This window comes from Myotis lucifugus, unplaced genomic scaffold, assembly GCF_000147115.1.
Source record: "Myotis lucifugus unplaced genomic scaffold, Myoluc2.0 scaffold_285, whole genome shotgun sequence".
NCBI lineage: Eukaryota > Metazoa > Chordata > Mammalia > Chiroptera > Vespertilionidae > Myotis > Myotis lucifugus.
In genome coordinates, this window is record NW_005871333.1 from 776,864 (window position 1) to 794,287 (window position 17,424).

Here is a 17,424-nt window from a genome sequence, read left to right on the forward strand (position 1 = left end):
GAGGATGAGTAGCGACAAGGCCAGCCTGCCAGTAACTCATGGAGCGAATACCTGGGCCCCTCTACTGGACACGCAGGCTCGCGTGGGACGGACCCACACGGACACCGCCCCCCCCCGCCCCCCGCCCCCCGAAATGGTTAGGTAGATGCTACTACTGATAGGGTCACCTGAAGTGCCCAGGCAACCTGGGTGACCAGGACAGGATGGAAAGGCAGCAAAGAAAAAAGGACACTATGGGTTTGATTAGGTTTTGGCCTTTAGTCTGAAAAAGTGTTTGATTGAAAGTGTACAACAGAGAGCAGGTGCAAGCGGCCGGGGCCATGGAGCCGCCAATAAAAAAGAATGTCCTTAAATAAAGTTCACAGAGTAAAAACCAGAACCTCCAGTCCTTCCCTCCAACACAACAGAGCACAGGCACAGAACCAGTGATGAGCCCCAAGGAGCAAAGAGGAGGCTGGGGAGAGCAGCACGGCTCCCGGGCTGCTGTGTGGAGGGTGAGCCCTCTTTGGAATGGGCTGAGTAAAGCCACCCAGTTCCCCCTGCACACCTCACAACCACTGCTAAGGCTAAAGGAAAAAGACAAAACTCAGTCTCAGGTCCGGAGGGCTCAGAAAACAGTCTCGGGGGCAGGAGTCTGGACAACCAAGTCCGCTAGTCCCGCTTGGCCTTCTTCTTGTTGTCACTGTTGCCATTTTCTTCAGCCTCCTCAGTAGAAAGCACCTCCTCCAGTTTCCGCTTGCCACTCTCTGGCTGAAGCTCTGCTGTGTTTCGGGGCTTGAAGCAAATGATGATGCAGGTCATGTTGTCACACCCTGTACCGTCCCCAGAAGTGTCTGGTGCCAGGCACTGATCCAGCAGCTACAAAATGGAAGGGGTAGCAGTTTTAAGGTTTGAACACCTTTCCGGGAACCTAAAGTCACACTAGAGGGGTGGTTGTGCCAGACAAGGTGGCAGAAGGAGAGAAATGGGTCACAGGTTATTACGAAACAGCCCATTTGCTAGTCCATGAGGCATAAGGTGAGTCAGGGAAATGAGGGAAGGTGGAACTTTCTACTCAGGGTTTGGCATCTGTCACTAATGAATGATACTCCTATGCTCTGGTCTTGGAGAAAACCTTGGCTCTGCAGCCCAGACACTCTTCCAAACTGGGACTCACCTCTTCCACGATGGATGACAATAACCGAAGCTCCCCATTTTCATCACGCTGGCTAATCTTTGACTGAATAAAGTCTATAACTTCCTGGCTGCTCATCACATTCCTGGGATCAGAAACAATAGTCAGAATCTTCTTTAGTCCCACGGAAAGCAGAGTGGAGGAATATGGATAGAGGTGAGTTTGGGTCAATGTAAACACAGAGATTGTCTTCAGCTCTGCCTTAGGCTTGGGCGTCTTGATACCAAGCTGTCTACCTAAACTCTAATCCTAGAGCAGCTTGAGAAAAGGTACTGAATGCAGCCATTCAATGGATGATATAAAACCAAAGCAGGCTCTAGCCCAGGGGTAGGCAAACTTTTTGACTCGAGGGCCACAATGGGTTCTTAAACTGGACCGGAGGGCCGGAACAAAAGCATGGATGGAGTGTTTGTGTGAACTAATATAAATTCAAAGTAAACATCATTACATAAAAGGGTACGGTCTTTTTTTTTTTTTAGTTTTATTCATTTCAAACTGGCCGGATCCGGCCCGCGGGCCGTAGTTTGCCCACGGCTGCTCTAGCCGGTCTGCTCTTTGAATAGAACATCAAACTGAAGGGTCCCAGATTCGAATCCAGTCAAGGGCACATGCCCAGTAGGGAGGGGCATGCAGGAGGCAGCCAATCAATGATTCTCTCTCATCATTGATGTTTCTATCTCTTTCTCACTCACTCTCCCTTTCTCTCTGAAATCAGTAAAAATATAATAAATAAAATCAATAGAAATATATATTTTAAAAAATAGTAAAAATAAAGCCAAAGGAGCTCAGAGCACTACATGAGAAGTAATGCTGCAGAAAAAGGAATTTTTAGGCATTCTGCCAGTGCTTACCAGATGCCATCACAGGCAATGACCATGAATTCATGGTCGTCTGTGAGAGTCAGCATCTTGATGTCAGGAAGGGCTGATATCATCTGTTCCTCAGGTGGCAAGTTCTTGTTTCTCTTATAGAAGTGATCTCCTTAAGTAAAGGAATAGTTGGTTAACAAATAGTTTGGGTACTTTTCACAGACTTGTGTTTGAAGCCTTGCCATTCATTTCCTTCCTTTCCATAATCTAATGGACAGGAGAACTGAGTTCTAGTTTCAACCCTGACTTTAGGATGAATCATAAGTAAATCACTAACCTGTTTTCTTTATCATCCAGAAATGATACCCATATTACCTATCTCATAGAGACATTTAAGGTTACAGGTGGTAGATACAAAAATATATGGAAAGGTACAAGGGCTATGAAAATTAAAACTTGCAACTACATAGTCTGAAACAGAGAAAAAGACCCCAAAGGTCTTTTCCATACATAGTCCCCTAGTTCTTACCAATGGCCCTGGAGAGGTTGAGGCCCCCGTTGACTCGACCATCCATGGTAACCTTGCCACCAGCATTCTTGATGCGTGCTAGCTCCACTTCATCCTCCGGCTTGTGGTCATAGGACATGTCTAAAGCTTTGCCAGCCTCAGACACCACACAGCGAGAGTCTCCTGCATTGGCTACAATCAACTGCTTCCCTCGTATCAGAGCCACTACAGCTGTTGTACCACTGTCAGAGCCAGGCTTAAGAAGGAGAAAGAAAGCATCATGGAAGCTTCTGGACACGAGCTCCCCTGACCATTCACCTATGCTTTCTCATCTCACTAGGACCACCAAGATAGCTTTAACAAAAAGGAGGATCACAAATTTTATATTCCCAGAGACTATGGCATGCTCCCTCTGTTTTCTGAGACAATTCTACCCAAAAGACCTCGTTCCCTTTGCAGAAAAAAATCCCCCCATGACCATGACTTCAATACTAAAAGAGCAAGGGGATCCCCTCCCAAAATCAAATCAGGGGATTCACAACTGCCTCTTGATTCTTCTAAACCCACTACTCCCCGTTCCCACAGACCTCCTCTTTGCCTTCCATCCCAGGGACCATCATCTCCTCCTCTTCTTCCTCATCCTCTTCAGCCTCCTCGGTGTCATCCTCATCTTCTTCATTTTCTGCCTCTTCACTGCTGTAGCCATCCTCTTCCTCACTGCATTCCTGCCAGAGGGATGATTCCAGGCAACTGAGACTGGAATAACCTCCTGCCCCACTCCCCCAACTCCTATTCAAAACAAAGAGGCCCTGCTGAACACAGGTCCTCAAAACACTAAAAGATGCAACTATATGATCACGGTGAGAAATATGGGGGAAGGGAGAGGGCTAGCATTGGAATAACTGATATCCTGAACTGGGCTCACCAGGGGAAGGCCAAGGCAATCAGCCTAAAGCACCTTCTAGGCAACATGACCAGAAAGTAAGTTGCCCAGAAAAGGAAATATCCAAATATCCAAAGTAATAACCACCATCTTCCTATTCTCTCTCGAGGAGACAGACTCTTTCAAGGCCACAACTAAATCTATTTGTTAGTGTATCAACAAAGAAAGAGGTAAGAGGGCTAATGGTACATGTGTTGGTGGAGATAATGAACCCAAGAAAAGTTTAGCATATAGTGGGTCTTTGGGGATGATGTCAAAATAGAAGAGTCAAACAGCTATGAATGGCAACCAAACAGGCCCCTCTGCAATTTCAGTATCTATCAGCCCCTACAGGCCCTTACCTCGCTGTCTTCCTCTTCCTCCTCCGCCTCATCTGACTCATCCTCACTGTCCTCAAAGAACTTGGACTTAGCAACTCGAGGCAGCTTGTCGGAGGCTGAAGAGCAGGAAGGCCCAGCCTCACCAGTGGGAATGCCAGGCTCACCACCTTGGCCTGCCTCTGTACGTTCCGAGTTGGAGGAAAGGCCTGTGTGGACCTTGGCTGTGGGACCATTTTCCTCTGAAGAAGATTCCCTAGATGGGTCCTCAGATCCTGCCTCCCCATTGAGGCCCTGGGACCCTGGTTCCTCGCCTGTCCCAGCTCCAGATTTGCTGTGGGGAGCACCCTTGTGACAGTTCTGCCCGTAGCGTGTCAGCAGCTCTTCAATAGTCATGGTAGCCTCTTCATGCAGCAGTGCAGCCTCCTCATTGTCCACTGCAGGTAAGAGGCTAAATCAGCGCCCCCATGCCAGATTCCTCATGGGATTGGTCACTCTTACTACATCCACTGCCCTTGCAGCCTGAGTTCCAACTTCCCCACCACTCCCTACTCCTAAGGGTCCTCTCACTTACCAAGTCTCAGAAAAACACCCTTTTGCTTCCTTCTCAAGTAACATCTGCCTCCATAGCCTTCCTTTGGTCTTTGTCTTTCACCCCCTTCTTAGTCAAAGGATCACTAGGTATATTTTCCTTATCATCTCATTTTTTATTGGTAAGTTGGAAACCCTATTCTGACTGAGGACCCGGGAAGCCCACAGTGCCAGTCTAGGTCTACGACCAAGGCTTAATGACTGGCTGCTGGGGCTAATGACAGCTCCGGTCTTGAAAAACAGTCACATAAATATTAATAGGAACCAGAAAGACCCCATCACAATGACAAAAAATAATGCACATAAAAATGCTTACAACTAAGACACTAGGCACTCAACAAAGGTTAATTCTATTTCTCCTTTTCATAATCACATGCAATGCAGGAGAACATAGGGTTCTTTAATTTGAGGACTCTCTAAGTGCATAGGAAGTCATCCTCTCTTAGAATTGATAAAGAAATAACATATACTAAATAATAGTATTTTAAAATGCTGATTTCCTCTCAAACATGAGATGCCACACTTACCATCATCTTCATCAGCTACTTTTTCTTTTTCATCTTCATCCTCAGTGGGTCGCCCTGCAATCTGTGCCAGCTCCTTAATGACTTCCTCAGTGGTCAGTTTGGCATCAATAGCCAAGAAGGCATCTTCCAAAGCCTGAATATAAGCAAAACAGTATGAGGCAAGTATAGGGAAAAGTACAGCAGGTATAAAATAAATTGCCTAGATAGAATCCTAGTCACAAGGATGGGGTGCAAATTAGAATGTGATCCTCCACACTAGGAGACACTCGTATATACATGAAAAACAGTTCAGAGACCTGGGGATGATAAGGCAGCTCTAAAAAGACTTAAGTGGGAATAAGCTTATTTTATTTTTAAATATGGAACGCTTCACGAATTTACGTGTCATCCTTTGCAGGGGCCATCCTAGTCTTCTCTGTATCATTCCAACTTTAGTATATGTACTGCCAAAGCGAGCACGGAATAAGCTCATTTTAGGCAACGAATTCTTTAAGAAGTTAGGTGGCAATGAGAAAGGAAAAGCTAAGGATCAGAAAACAGGGGAAAGCCTACAGAAGGGAAGAATGAACATTGTGGGAAGACAGACCTTCTGTAGCTTGCCTTCTTTGTAAGCCTTCTGATCTTTGATGATATCAGGAAGATATTTGGCACAATACAAGGCAACTTCCTCCCCTAGAAGAAAGGTAAGGTCACCCAGAGCACTGCTTCCCACACATAGAAAGTAATATAATATCTATATGTCATACTGGAATAAACTCCAAGCGTTGAGGAGATAAATATCTTAGCACAACTCAAACCTATTTGAAAGACAACCTTTGGGAAGTTTTGACTCAGAAAATGGACTTCCCAATCACATCTCTTGGGGCTATATTAATATATCCCTTGTTGTTTTTCACTTGCATACTTAGTTTTTAGTGAAGGGGGGAAAAAAGCTAATGTAGGAAGATTCTTTTCTGGATTAAAACAAGGCCTGGAAGAGATTATGGACCAATACAATATCCTATTAGGACGGAAGAATGGCAGAATAGAGAAAAACAGCATGAGGCAGGAAATGGTATTGAAGGACCAGAACTTTGGAAAGTAAAAGAACAAAGGACCTGTTCTTGCCCTATAAAGTCTGGAATTAGAGTATTAGGATGTTATCAATATGATCTGTTAAAGTTACCTCCATGTCCATCATAGACAGAAAACATAGCTGTCTCACTGTCCAGCTCAGGAATACAATTGTGAGCATCCTAGGAAAAAGAAGAGAATAATTAGCATTTCTCAAGGCCAAAGGATAGTCTTCCTCAAGTCATGAGGATCATGTTCACACCTTAATCTTACTAATTTTTTAACCCTTCACTAGCTGACCTATGGGCCTAGAAATAAGAAAGGAAGATGGAATGATAAACTAAGAAAAGAAGTACAGGAGATGGCGAGAGGAAGAAGAGAGATGAATCAGGTCACTACCTCTGCAGTCTAGCAGCCTCAAGCCTAGGAGATATCAGTCATCCAGATGGCAGAATGCTTGGCTGTTGGAACTCTAGACCTGACCTTTTTGGATTTGTGGCAACTATGGGAAGAACCAGAATAAAGGATCTTTTAAGTCACTTCCAGATCCATTCCATGAACCAGTGAACTTCAAGTAGCCATGCTACCATATATACTACATGATCTCTGGCCAGCTATCTCTTACCTTAATTTCATCATTTATAAAATGAAATAAGAATATCTACCTTGCCCATATCATCACAGAACTATAAATTGGAATTATTTAGCACCTGGCTCACATTTTTCTTCTCTATCCTTATTCTCAAAAAGGAATGCACACCATAAAGATTCATCTTATACCTTGAGGTCTCAGTTCCTAGAACTACTCCACATTACCTTCTCCTCTACTTCCCGGGAGGCTTGAATCTATATTATCACTTGGAACTGTTCCACCTTCTCTAAGCACTTAAATTTCCACCTTGACACCTTTGATCACAGCCTCCCTACCTTTACCCTTGCCTTTATTTCTCTCTGTCCCTTTTTGAGCCAAAGCTAAGTACTTCAACACTGTCTCTTAGCAAGCTAGAAAACCTCATCCAGAAAGATCTCTGGGAGGTGAGACTAATTGGACCTTAAGGAAAGAGTGTAACAGACAAATGAGATGGAGGAAAATGGAAGAAGAAAAAGTATTAGAAGGAGGGGTAGGAGGAAAGGCTCTGAGACAAGCATGCTTACTATGCTGGGCTGGGGTGGTCAGTGTCAAGAGTGTCTTTTGGGGATTAGTTATGAGAGGTAAGAGGTCCAATTAGTCTCACCTCCCAGAGATCTTTCTCAATCACACTAATGTTCTATGATCACTTCCCCCTCTGAACTCTTAATATTATTGCCTCTATCAATAATTTTGGCACTCAGCATATGCTACCTTGTACTGTTATCCAATATTCCATGGGGGAAAAAGGAGTCCTAGGTCTTAACTAGACTATAAACCAACATGAAAGCAAAGGCTGTCTTAAATTTCTTTATAGCTCAGGGGCCTAACAGTATGTTCTGCAACACAGCAGGACTTCCACGTTTGCTCCTAATGGTGGGCTCCTAGATGCCTCAGGACAAATAAATTAAGGATACCTCCTCCTTCATTTCCTACCTCAAACCCAGAGATGTATCATATCATAACACAATAACCATTGAGATGGTCTGGAAGAGATGACTCAGAATACACAGGTCATCTGAGTCAAGGCTCTTAGGCCTTGTCTTACTAAACCATGTATCACACAACCCCTTCTGACCTAGATAATCAGTGGATCTGTACTAATAAAGCCTTGATTATCCCCCCTCCCCCCCATGTCAATCTCCTACGGTTATAAATACACCCACAAACACTCACTGGATCAACCATTTGGATCCACGATACATAAATTTATCTTAACCTTTACAAATCAATTTTTAAAATGTGAAGATGGTTTGGAAAGGAATTACACATTTTCTTTTCTTCTAAGTATTGAACAAAAAGGCCTAGCTAGACCTGGCTGGGTAGCTCAGTTGGTTAGAGTGTTGTTCTGATACACCAAGGCTACGGGTTCAATCCCCGGCCAGGGCACATACAAGAAGCAACCAATGAATGTATAAATAAGTGGGACAAATTAATCTCTCTCTCTCTCTCTCTCTCTCTCTCTCTCTCTCTCTCTCTCCCTCCTTTCTATCTCTCTAAAAAAATCAATCAAGCCCTAACTGGTTTGGCTCAGTGGATAGAGCGTCAGCCTGCGGACTCAGGGGTCCCAGGTTTGATTCCAGTCAAGGGCATGTACCTTGGTTGCGGGCACATCCCCAGTGGGGAGTGTGCAGGAGGCAGCTGATCGATTGATCGATGTTTCTCTCTCATCGATGTTTCTAACTCTCTATACCTCTCCCTTCCTCTCTGTAAAAAAACAATAAAATATATTATTTTTAAAAATCAATCAATAAAATGTAAAAGGCCTAGCTAGAGAAGATGAGAGAACTAATTCTCAAATTCATCTTGACATTACTTTTATTTATTTATTTTTTTTAAATATATTTTATTGATTTTTTTACAGAGAGGAAGGGAGAGAGATAGAGAGTTAGAAACATCGATGAGAGAGAAACATCGATCAGCTGCCTCCTGCACATCTCCTACTGGGGATGTGCCCGCAACCCAGGTACATGCCCTTGACCGGAATCGAACCTGGGACCTTTCAGTCCGCAGGCCGACGCTCTATCCACTGAGCCAAACCGGTTTCGGCGACATTACTTTTAAATTATACTAGTATGCATGTATTATCACTGTGCTATAGACTTAATGTTTTGTGTCCCCCTAAAATGCATATATTGAAATGTAATCAATCCCCAATGTGATGTATCTGGAGGTGGGCCCTTTGAGTGGTCATGAGGGAAGAGTCCTCACGAATGAGATTATAAACGAAATGCCAGAAAGCTCCCTTGCCTTATGGAGGACACAGCTAGAAGACAGCCGTCTATGAACCAGGAAGTGGGCCCTTATCAGACACCTTAATCTTGGACTTTCCACTAGGGTCTAGGAAAGATAATCTGTACACCCACATTTACAGCAGCTTTATTCACAATAGCCAAAAAAGGTAGAAACAACCCAAGTGTCTATCAACAGATAAATGAACCTTGAAGACATTATGCTAAGTGAAATAAGCCAGATACAGCCGAAACCGGTTTGGCTCAGTGGATAGAGCGTCGGCCTGCGGACTGAAGGGTCCCAGGTTCGATTCCGGTCAAGGGCATGTACCTGGGTTGCGGGCACATCCCCAGTGGGAGATGTGCAGGAGGCAGCTGATCGATGTTTCTCTCTCATCGATGTTTCTAACTCTATCTCTCTCCCTTCCTCTCTGTAAAAAATCAATAAAATATATTAAAAAAAAATAAGCCAGATACAAAAAGACAAATCTGTCTTTATATGAGGATTTTTTTTTCAAAATATATTTTTATTGATTTCAGAGAGGAAGGGAATGGGAGAGAGAGAAATATAAATGATGAGAGGGAATCATCGACTGGCTGCCTCCTGCACGCCCCCTAGTGGGGATCGAGCCCACAACCAGGGCATGTGCCCTTGACCTGAATTGAACCCGTGACCCTTCAGTCCACAGGCTGATGCTCTAACCACTGAGCAAAACCAGCTATGGCTATATGAGGAGATTTTATAGGATGATTACATGTCAGCACGTGAATTTTAGGGGATGCAGAACATAAAATCTATAGCACAGTGGTAATACATGCATATAATTTAAAAAGTCAGATAGTAAAACCAACATGTAATTCTCTTCCCATCCACTTAGAAAAGTCAAATTTCATAGAAAGAAAGTAGAATGGTGGTTGTGAGGGACTTGAGAGAGAGGAGGATGAGGAGTTGTTTAATGGGTACAGAGTTTCAAATTTGCAAAATGAAAAGAGTTCGGGAGATTGGTTGCACAACCATGTAAAATTACTTAACACTACGGAATTGTAGATTTAAAAATGAGTAAGATGGTCAATTTTATGTTATGTGTATTTTACCACAATAAAAATAACAAATATATTTTTAAAAAACAAACAACAAAGACAAAAGGGAAAAAAACTTCCCACAAAGAAAAGCCCAATCTCAGATGGCTTCACTGGTAAATTCTACCAAATACCTATAGAATTAGCCCAGCTGGTGTGGTTCAGTGGTTGAGCATTGACCTAGGAACCAGGAGGTCACAGTTCGATTCCTGTCAGGGTACATGCCTGGGTTGTGGGCTCGATCCCCAGTGGGGGACATGTAGGAGGCATCCAGTCGATGATTCTCTCTCATCACTAATGTTTCTGTCTCTCCCTCTCCCTTCCTCTATGAAATCAATTTAAAAAACACCTTTTTTTTTTTTAAAAAAAAGAATACCAATTCTTGATAGTCTTTCAAAATACAGAAGAGTCTGGCCGGTGTAGCTCACTGGTTGAGCATCAACCTATGAACCAGGAGGTCTCAGTTCGATTCCAGTCAGGGCACATGCCTGGGTTGCAGGCTCTATCCCTAGTGTAGGGCATGCAGGAGGCAGCCAATCAATGATTCTCTCTCATCATTGATGTTTTTCTCTCTCTCGCTCTCTCTCTCTCCCTTCCACTCCCTCTCTAAAATCAATAAAAATGTATTTAAAAAAAGAAACAAAAACAAAATATAGAAGAGGAGGTAACATTTCTCAACTAATTCTATGAGACCAGTATTATCCTGATACCAAAACCTGCAGATACCACAACAAAACTACAGACTTAATAATGTTAAAGTAGTAATGCTCCTCAGTTGAGCTACTAAAATCCCAGATGCCTGTTGTGCAGAAATTAACAAGATGATACTAAAGTTCATATGGAAATGCAAGGGACCCAGAAAAGAAGAAAAGAGTAAAAGAACAAAGTTGGGAGATACACTTCCTGACTTGAAAACTTACCACAAAGCTATAGCAACCAGACAATGTGGTACTGGCATAACAATAGGTATGTAGATCAATTGAATGGCATTAAGAGTCCATAAATAAACCCTCATATTTATGGTCAACTGATCTCTAACAATAATGCCAAGATAATTCAATGAGGAGAAAGAATAGGCTTTTTAACAAATGGTGCTGAGACAACTTGATAGCTACATGCCGAAGTATGAAGGGCGATCCCTTCCTTACACTATACACAAAAAATAACTCAAAATGAATCTCGGATGTAAATGTAAGAGCTAAAACTATAAAACTCTCGATAAACTGGACTTAACTTTTGTGCTTCAAAGGACACCAACAAGAAAGAAGGGAGAAAATACTTGCAAATCCTACTTGACGAGGGACTTGTATCCAGAATATAAAAAGAACTCTTAATCTCAGTAAAAAGAGAAAAAAGACAACCCAATTAAAAATGCACTTGATCTTAGCCAAAAGGCCGAGAAGCGATTAAAAATGGACAAAGGATCTGAACAGACATTTCTCCAAAGATATATAAAATGGCCAATGAGCACAAGAAGAGATAATTAAACAGCCTTAGCCATCAGGGAAATACAATCAAAACAACAACGAGATGCCATTTCACATACACTATAATAAAAAAGACATAATAATAATAAGTGAAGGGAGGATGTAGAAAAACTGACACCCTCATACACTGCTGGTAGAAATATAAAATGTTGCAACCTTAAAATAGGCAGTTCCTCAAAATGTTACACATGGAGTTATTACATGACCCAGCAATTCCACTCAAGAGAAATAAAAACTTGTACATTAATGTTCATAGCATCAATATCCATAAAAGCCAAAACGTAGAAATCTAAACATCCATGAACTGATGGATAAACAACATGATCATAAAATGGAATATTGTATTCAGCCATAAAAAGGTATGAAATACTGACAGATTAATGATACAACATAGATAACCTTTAATAAGATGTTTAGTAGAAGAAGCCAGATAAAAAGTGACATATTTATAATTCCATTTATATGAAATGCTCAGAATAGGCAAATCCATAGACATAATGTAAATTAGTGGTTGCCAGCGATTAGAGGAGGGAGAAAAGGGAGTGACTTGGTATGTTATAAAGTTTCTTTTGGAGGTTATGAAAATATTCAAAAATTGATAGTGGTGCCCTAGCTGGTTTGGCTCAGTGGATAGAGCTTCAGCCCTCGGATTGAGGGATCCTGGGTTCAATACATGTACCTCAGTTGCAGACTCAATCCCTGGCCCTTGTCAGACATGTATGGGAGACAACCAGTAGATGTGTCTCTCTCACATCGATCTTTCTCTCTGTCTCTCCCCTTCCCTTCCACTCTCTCTAAAAATCAATGGAAAAATATCCTCTGGCCCTAACCGGTGTGGCTCAGTGGACAGAGTGTCAGCCCACAGACTGAAGGGCATGTACCTTAGTTGCAGGCTCGTCCCCAGTGGGGGGCATGTGGGAGGTAGCTGATGGATGTTTCTCTCTCATTGATGTTTCTAACTCTCTATCCTTCTACTTCCTCTCTGTAAAATCAATAAAATATATTTTAAAAAAAGAAAAAGAAAAATATCCTCGGATGAGGATTAACAACAAAAGAAAAGTTGACAGTGGTGATTGCTATAGAACTCTGAATAAATTAATCACTGAAATGTACACTTTAAATGATATATATGGTATGTAAGTTATATCTCAAAGTTAAAGACTTTTTAAAATATGTTTGTATTTATTTCAGAGAGAGGAAGAGAGAGAGAAACATCAATGAGAATCATCGATCAGCTGCCTCCTACACTCTCCCTACTGAGGATAGAGTCTGCAATCCCAGCATGTGCCCTGACCAGGAATCAAACAGTGAGTGACCTCCTAGTTTATGGATCTATGCTCAACTACTGAGCCACACCAGCCAGGTTCAAAGTTACTTTAAAAGTGACCTGTAGGTACATTTTCAAATACTGTTATTTGAAAGTTGTTATTCTACATCTTTGAATTAAGTTAAATTCAATTCTAAAGATTTGTGCTTTCCAGAAAGCATAATTTTAATAACAGCTTAAAATGAGAAGAGCTATTGATCAAATCTGTTAAATTTCTACACTCACAATCAAGTCCTTACCTCTCAAAGATAATTTCAAAATGATAACCCAACAGGGGATCAGGAACCGAGAAGCAGTAGTAACAACTGCTAGGAGATTGGGCAATAGAAATAATTGATGTAAAATATTCTTGAAATCTTGAGGAATAAGTTCTGATTGTACCTGAGCCAGTCTGATTGTACTTGAGAACTTATAAAGAAATAGTATAATAGAAAACAATTTCTCCATATTAATGAGCATACCTTTGATATCATTTCATACTATCTTTGAATTGTGAAGAAGAGGTACTGCATGCTCATCAAATGAAAACAATGCCCTTTTATAAGAATTGCTAAACTGCATCACAGACAATGGAATTCTGACCTGGTTCAGTAAGTAAAAAAGGGCTTTAAGCTAGAGATGAGACACTAATCTGAGGATCAGACATAAAAGCCCTTCAGCCTCAGATGCCCTCTCTCAAGTGGAACCCCACAGCATGCTTAAGGTAGCTTAGTTTATATTTTTGTCCATTAATATAATAATTGAAACTGTCATTCAGATATCTTAAGAATTTTCTACTCAACACTATCTACATTCAATTCTAGACAACCCTCTATAACCATTAATAACCTAGCAGTGAACAACTAGTGTATTCAAAATTATACTCCCTTAAAAAAAGGGCAAATATAATTTAGAGAAACTTTTTTTTAAATCTTACCTCCCCATTGAAAGCATTTTATCACTTCCAGAAAACTCACAACCAAAAACTACAAGTCCCTTTTAAGACTTCATTTCAGCCCTATCGGGTTTTGCTCAGTGGATAGAGCATGGGCCTGTGGACTGAAGGGTCCCAGTTTCGATTCCAGTCAAGGGCACACGCCTGGGTTGCAGGTCGGGCCCCAGTGGGGGGCGTGCAGGAGGCAGCCAATCAGTGATTCTCTTTCATCATTGATGTTTCTATCTCTCTCTCCCTCTCCCTTCCTCTCTGAAATCAATAAAAAATATTTTTTTAAAAAGACTTCATTTCAGATTGGACTTCTCATTAGCCACCAAAAACTTGGAACTTTCCACATATACTTCTCAGGCACCATTTCACTATCTACCTCTTTTTTTTTTTTTTTTAATATATCTTTATTGATTTCAGAGAGGAAGGGAGAGGGAAAGAGAATCACTGATCGGCTGCCTCCTGCACAGCCCCCACGAGGGATCAAGCCCGCAACCCAGGCATGTGCCCCCGACCGGAATCAAACCTGTGACTCTTCAGTCCGCAGGCTGACGCTCTATCTGCTAAGCCAAACCGGCTAGGGCTCACTACCTACCTCTTAACCCCCAAAATACATACCTCAACCAGCTTAAGGGTCCCTCCAAACCATGGAGAAGGAAGAAAGGAAGAGAACTTCAACTGTGGTATTTTGATTACCCCTCCTCAAAGCACCCTGGTACCATAGAAAGAGGAGCTGGAGCCCTGGTCAGCTTGGCTCAGTGGATAGAGCGTCAGCCTGCGGACTGAAGGGTCCCGGGTTCGATTCCGGCCAAGGGCACATGCCTGGGTTTCGGGCTCGGTCCCCAGTGGGGGGTGTGTAGGAGGCAGCAGATCAATGATTCTCTCTCATCATTGATGTTTCTATCTCTCTCTCCTCCCTTCCTCTCTGAAACCAATAAAGAAATATATTTAAAAAAAAAAAAAAAGAAAAGATTCAGAGACTGACACCTGTGGACCAAAGCATCCCGGGTTTGATTCTGGTGAAGGGCATGTACCTTGGCTTCCCCCTGCCCGGGCCCTGGTCAGGAGGCAACCAAATGATGTGTTTCTCTCACATCAATGTTTCTCTCTGTCTTTCCCTCTCCCTAAAAAAAAAAGAAAGAGGAGCTGGAGAGAGGCAGAAAGTGTAAAATTCCAGCTATTGATAGTTGCCATCCTTCCCTTAAGAGAAGGGGTAAAATAGTATTCTCTTAAGGCTAAATCTGAGTTAGGATTTTAGCAACCTTTGTAAAGCATACTGGCATGATAAACTTACCTCAACGGAATCATTAGAACCAAGCAAATAAGGTCAATAGATGTAATTGGTGGAATTAAGCCCCAAAGGTTAAGAGGAACAGGAGTACACTTGATGAAAAGATTCACTCAAGAAGCTAGATGCAGTTATTTTCTTGCCATACCAAAGAAACTATGTTATACTTTGGGGAGAAAGGAAACACCAAGCCAAAGGGAAAGTATCAAGGAAGCAGAAAAGGATCCCAAACAGGACCTGAAGATGATTTGGTTAGCTATATATATTATTTTTTAAAATATATTTTTATTGATTTCAGAGAAAGGGAGAGAGAGAATCATTGATTGGCTTTCTCCTGCATGCCCCATACCCGGGATCAAGCCCGCAACCCAGCATGTGCCCTGACCAGGAATCGAACTGTGACCTCCTGGTTCATAGGCGTACGCTCAACCACTGAGCCACTCCGGCCAGGCTGATTAGCTATATTTAACTATTCAAAAAAGGTAAATTCAGAAACTGTGTAACTGGGAGGATTTAAAAAACCCTAACTAGTTATCTCTCAAAAGGGAGATTAAGATCTAAGTAATAGTCTGATGAGATCTCCTACAAACCAAACAGCCCCAGATGAAAAAAAAAAGTCATTTTCTAGTTAACAGAGAAACCAAAATTAAAGGGAAATGTCCTGCAGAGAGGAAGCAAACAGCACAGAATCGCTGAGCAAATGACTTGGATAACTGAATACCCAATTCATAAAGAAAATGAGAATAGTACTAAGAAATGGAAAAACCATAGCAGAGAGTAAACTGGAAAGTATGGAATGAGAAACCTGAAGGAAAAGTCTTACTGTGAGATAAGACAGTCACCTCAAATCTTAAAATATTAACAGAAAATGTCATAGAAATGGAACCTCCAAACTACCGACTAACCCAAACCCCATTATATAAATGTTTCCCTTTGGAAACTATATCCAGGTATTTCTAACAGACAGACAATGACCTTTACCAAGCACTCTGTAAGCTCAACCCTGTGCAGCACAGTGAAATACGAACATTACACTTCAGATGACAAACATCCAGCATCTCGAACAATTTCATCCTACAGATTCTTTCCACCAAGGCACAAGTGTTCGGACCTATCTGGGCCTCAACTTCTGAGCTGTGAAAGGTGGGAGCCCAACTAGATGAAATGAACTATAGGATCCCCACCTAATGACAGAACTGTTCCAAGTCAACTGCAGGTGTATCCGAGTCTGAGAACAAACCTTTGCGTTTATACTGTCATTCCAGAGCCAACCACAGGGAGGAGCGAGGGATTTGAAGAACTTCCCCAGGGAACGGTAGCTGGCTGTTACCTGAAGCCCACCTAGCAAGAGGATAAACCCTCCAACCCAGACATAATTAGGGCATTTCCCTAACGCTTCTGCCTTGCCTAGACCTCACAATACTCCTCACAGAGACAGCTCTTACACAGGTCTTTCTCCCTTCCTTTCCTAGTGTTCTCTGCTCTCCTTTGTAGCTTCAAATCCATTTTACCCTATAGGACTCTTTTATATCCAGACTTTTCCCCTTTTACCCAGAGTGAAGTTTTCTAGAAAAGAAAGTCAGTTCTCTGTAGGTTAAGACAAAAAAAAATTAATGAAATTATTGAAAACCAAGGAGACTATCAACTACAAGCACAGGCAAAGGACAGTTGTTAAGTTTCGAAAAACCCCAAATGGGGGAGGAAAAGAAAAAATCAAGCATAATTTTTAAAAAGGAATAATACTGATTGACATCACTCGAGTTTTCCGAAGGCCGTAAAAAAGCCTTGAAGAGAATACAGGCAATTCTTGGAGGTCAGGTCGAGCCTCTGAAATTAACATGCGGTGCCCAGGGCCAGGCCATTAGGTGTTAAGAACTTGAAACAGAGTATCTGCCCGGGCTTCCTTTCCCTGTCAAACTCTCCGCCCAAAGAGGCCTCGCACATATTTAACACAGAAATATAAAACATTAAGGACAGCCATCCCCCTCTATTTGCCTCTTCCTCGCAAGAGTAAATGAATGGTGCCTCGTTTACTCCCTTTACTCCCACCCGACGCCTCCCGCCGTCTGTAAGCCGGGAGAGCGGCGCTGGCACGGGAGGAAGGCGCGAAGGCGCGGGGAGAGGGCGGTCGGCGTCGGAAGGTGCCTCTCCACATGGCGAAGCCCTCGCCGCCGAGCCGGCCACCGGCGCACGGCCCCCAAGCCTCGGCAGTTCCCTCCCGCTCCCGATGCCGACCCCCCAGAACTGCCGCTGGGGACTCGGGCTCTCGATTCGGACCCGTCCCCGGGGGACGACCCCATCCCCCCGCTCCCTTTTTCTCCATCGGGTTCCCGCCCTCCAGCGACCAGTCTCTGGGCCCCTCCGGCCTCACCTCCATGGAGACTCGCCAACCCTGCATGGCGGAGAAGCCGTAGGGCAGCGGCAGGCGCGGCGCGCCGGCCCCGTCCCCGGAGCACTTCACCGTGTTGGGCTGGGAAAGGTAGGCGCCCATGGCGGCGGCGGGCCGGCGGCCTCAGGGGCAGGCGAACAGGAGCGCGAC

General features: G+C 43.0%; 1 protein-coding gene and 1 non-coding gene across 4 annotated transcripts; both read right to left on the bottom strand.

Annotated features, from left to right (window-relative positions):
• Window positions 1-238: 238 nt before the first annotated feature.
• Window positions 239-17,424, bottom strand: PPM1G (protein phosphatase, Mg2+/Mn2+ dependent 1G). 3 transcript variants are annotated; one of them, XM_006099830.2, is made up of 10 exons: window positions 17,257-17,424; window positions 6,035-6,104; window positions 5,456-5,541; window positions 4,870-5,002; window positions 3,776-4,188; window positions 3,079-3,216; window positions 2,513-2,747; window positions 2,026-2,155; window positions 1,157-1,259; window positions 239-858 (listed from the first exon to the last, which is right to left on the bottom strand). In XM_006099830.2, the coding sequence occupies exons 1-10, from the start codon at window positions 17,374-17,376 to the stop codon at window positions 652-654; spliced, it is 1,635 nt and encodes a 544-aa protein (XP_006099892.1). In that variant the 5' UTR covers window positions 17,377-17,424; the 3' UTR covers window positions 239-651. The 3 variants fall into 3 exon arrangements, with proteins under 3 accessions (XP_006099892.1, XP_014320785.1, XP_023619230.1); XM_014465299.2 differs by lacking the exon at window positions 1,157-1,259 and having other exon boundaries at window positions 17,257-17,417; XM_023763462.1 differs by lacking the exon at window positions 239-858 and having other exon boundaries at window positions 1,154-1,288; window positions 17,257-17,418.
• Window positions 5,223-5,328, bottom strand: LOC111828128. Its single transcript, XR_002831919.1, has one exon. It is a non-coding gene; the product is annotated as a U6 spliceosomal RNA (small nuclear RNA).

What these genes read in the sequence shown, in the direction of transcription:
- PPM1G (XM_006099830.2), bottom strand. Translation starts at nt 17,376, where the DNA reads ATGGGCGCCTACCTTTCCCAGCCCAACACGGTGAAGTGCTCCGGGGAC. An exon ending in GGATGGAAGGCAAAGAGGAG is followed by an intron (nt 2,748 to 3,078) that starts GTCTGTGGGAAC and finishes CTCCTTCTTAAG; the next exon opens with CCTGGCTCTGACAGTGGTAC. An exon ending in ATTGCCTGTGATGGCATCTG is followed by an intron (nt 1,260 to 2,025) that starts GTAAGCACTGGC and finishes TTCTGATCCCAG; the next exon opens with GAATGTGATGAGCAGCCAGG.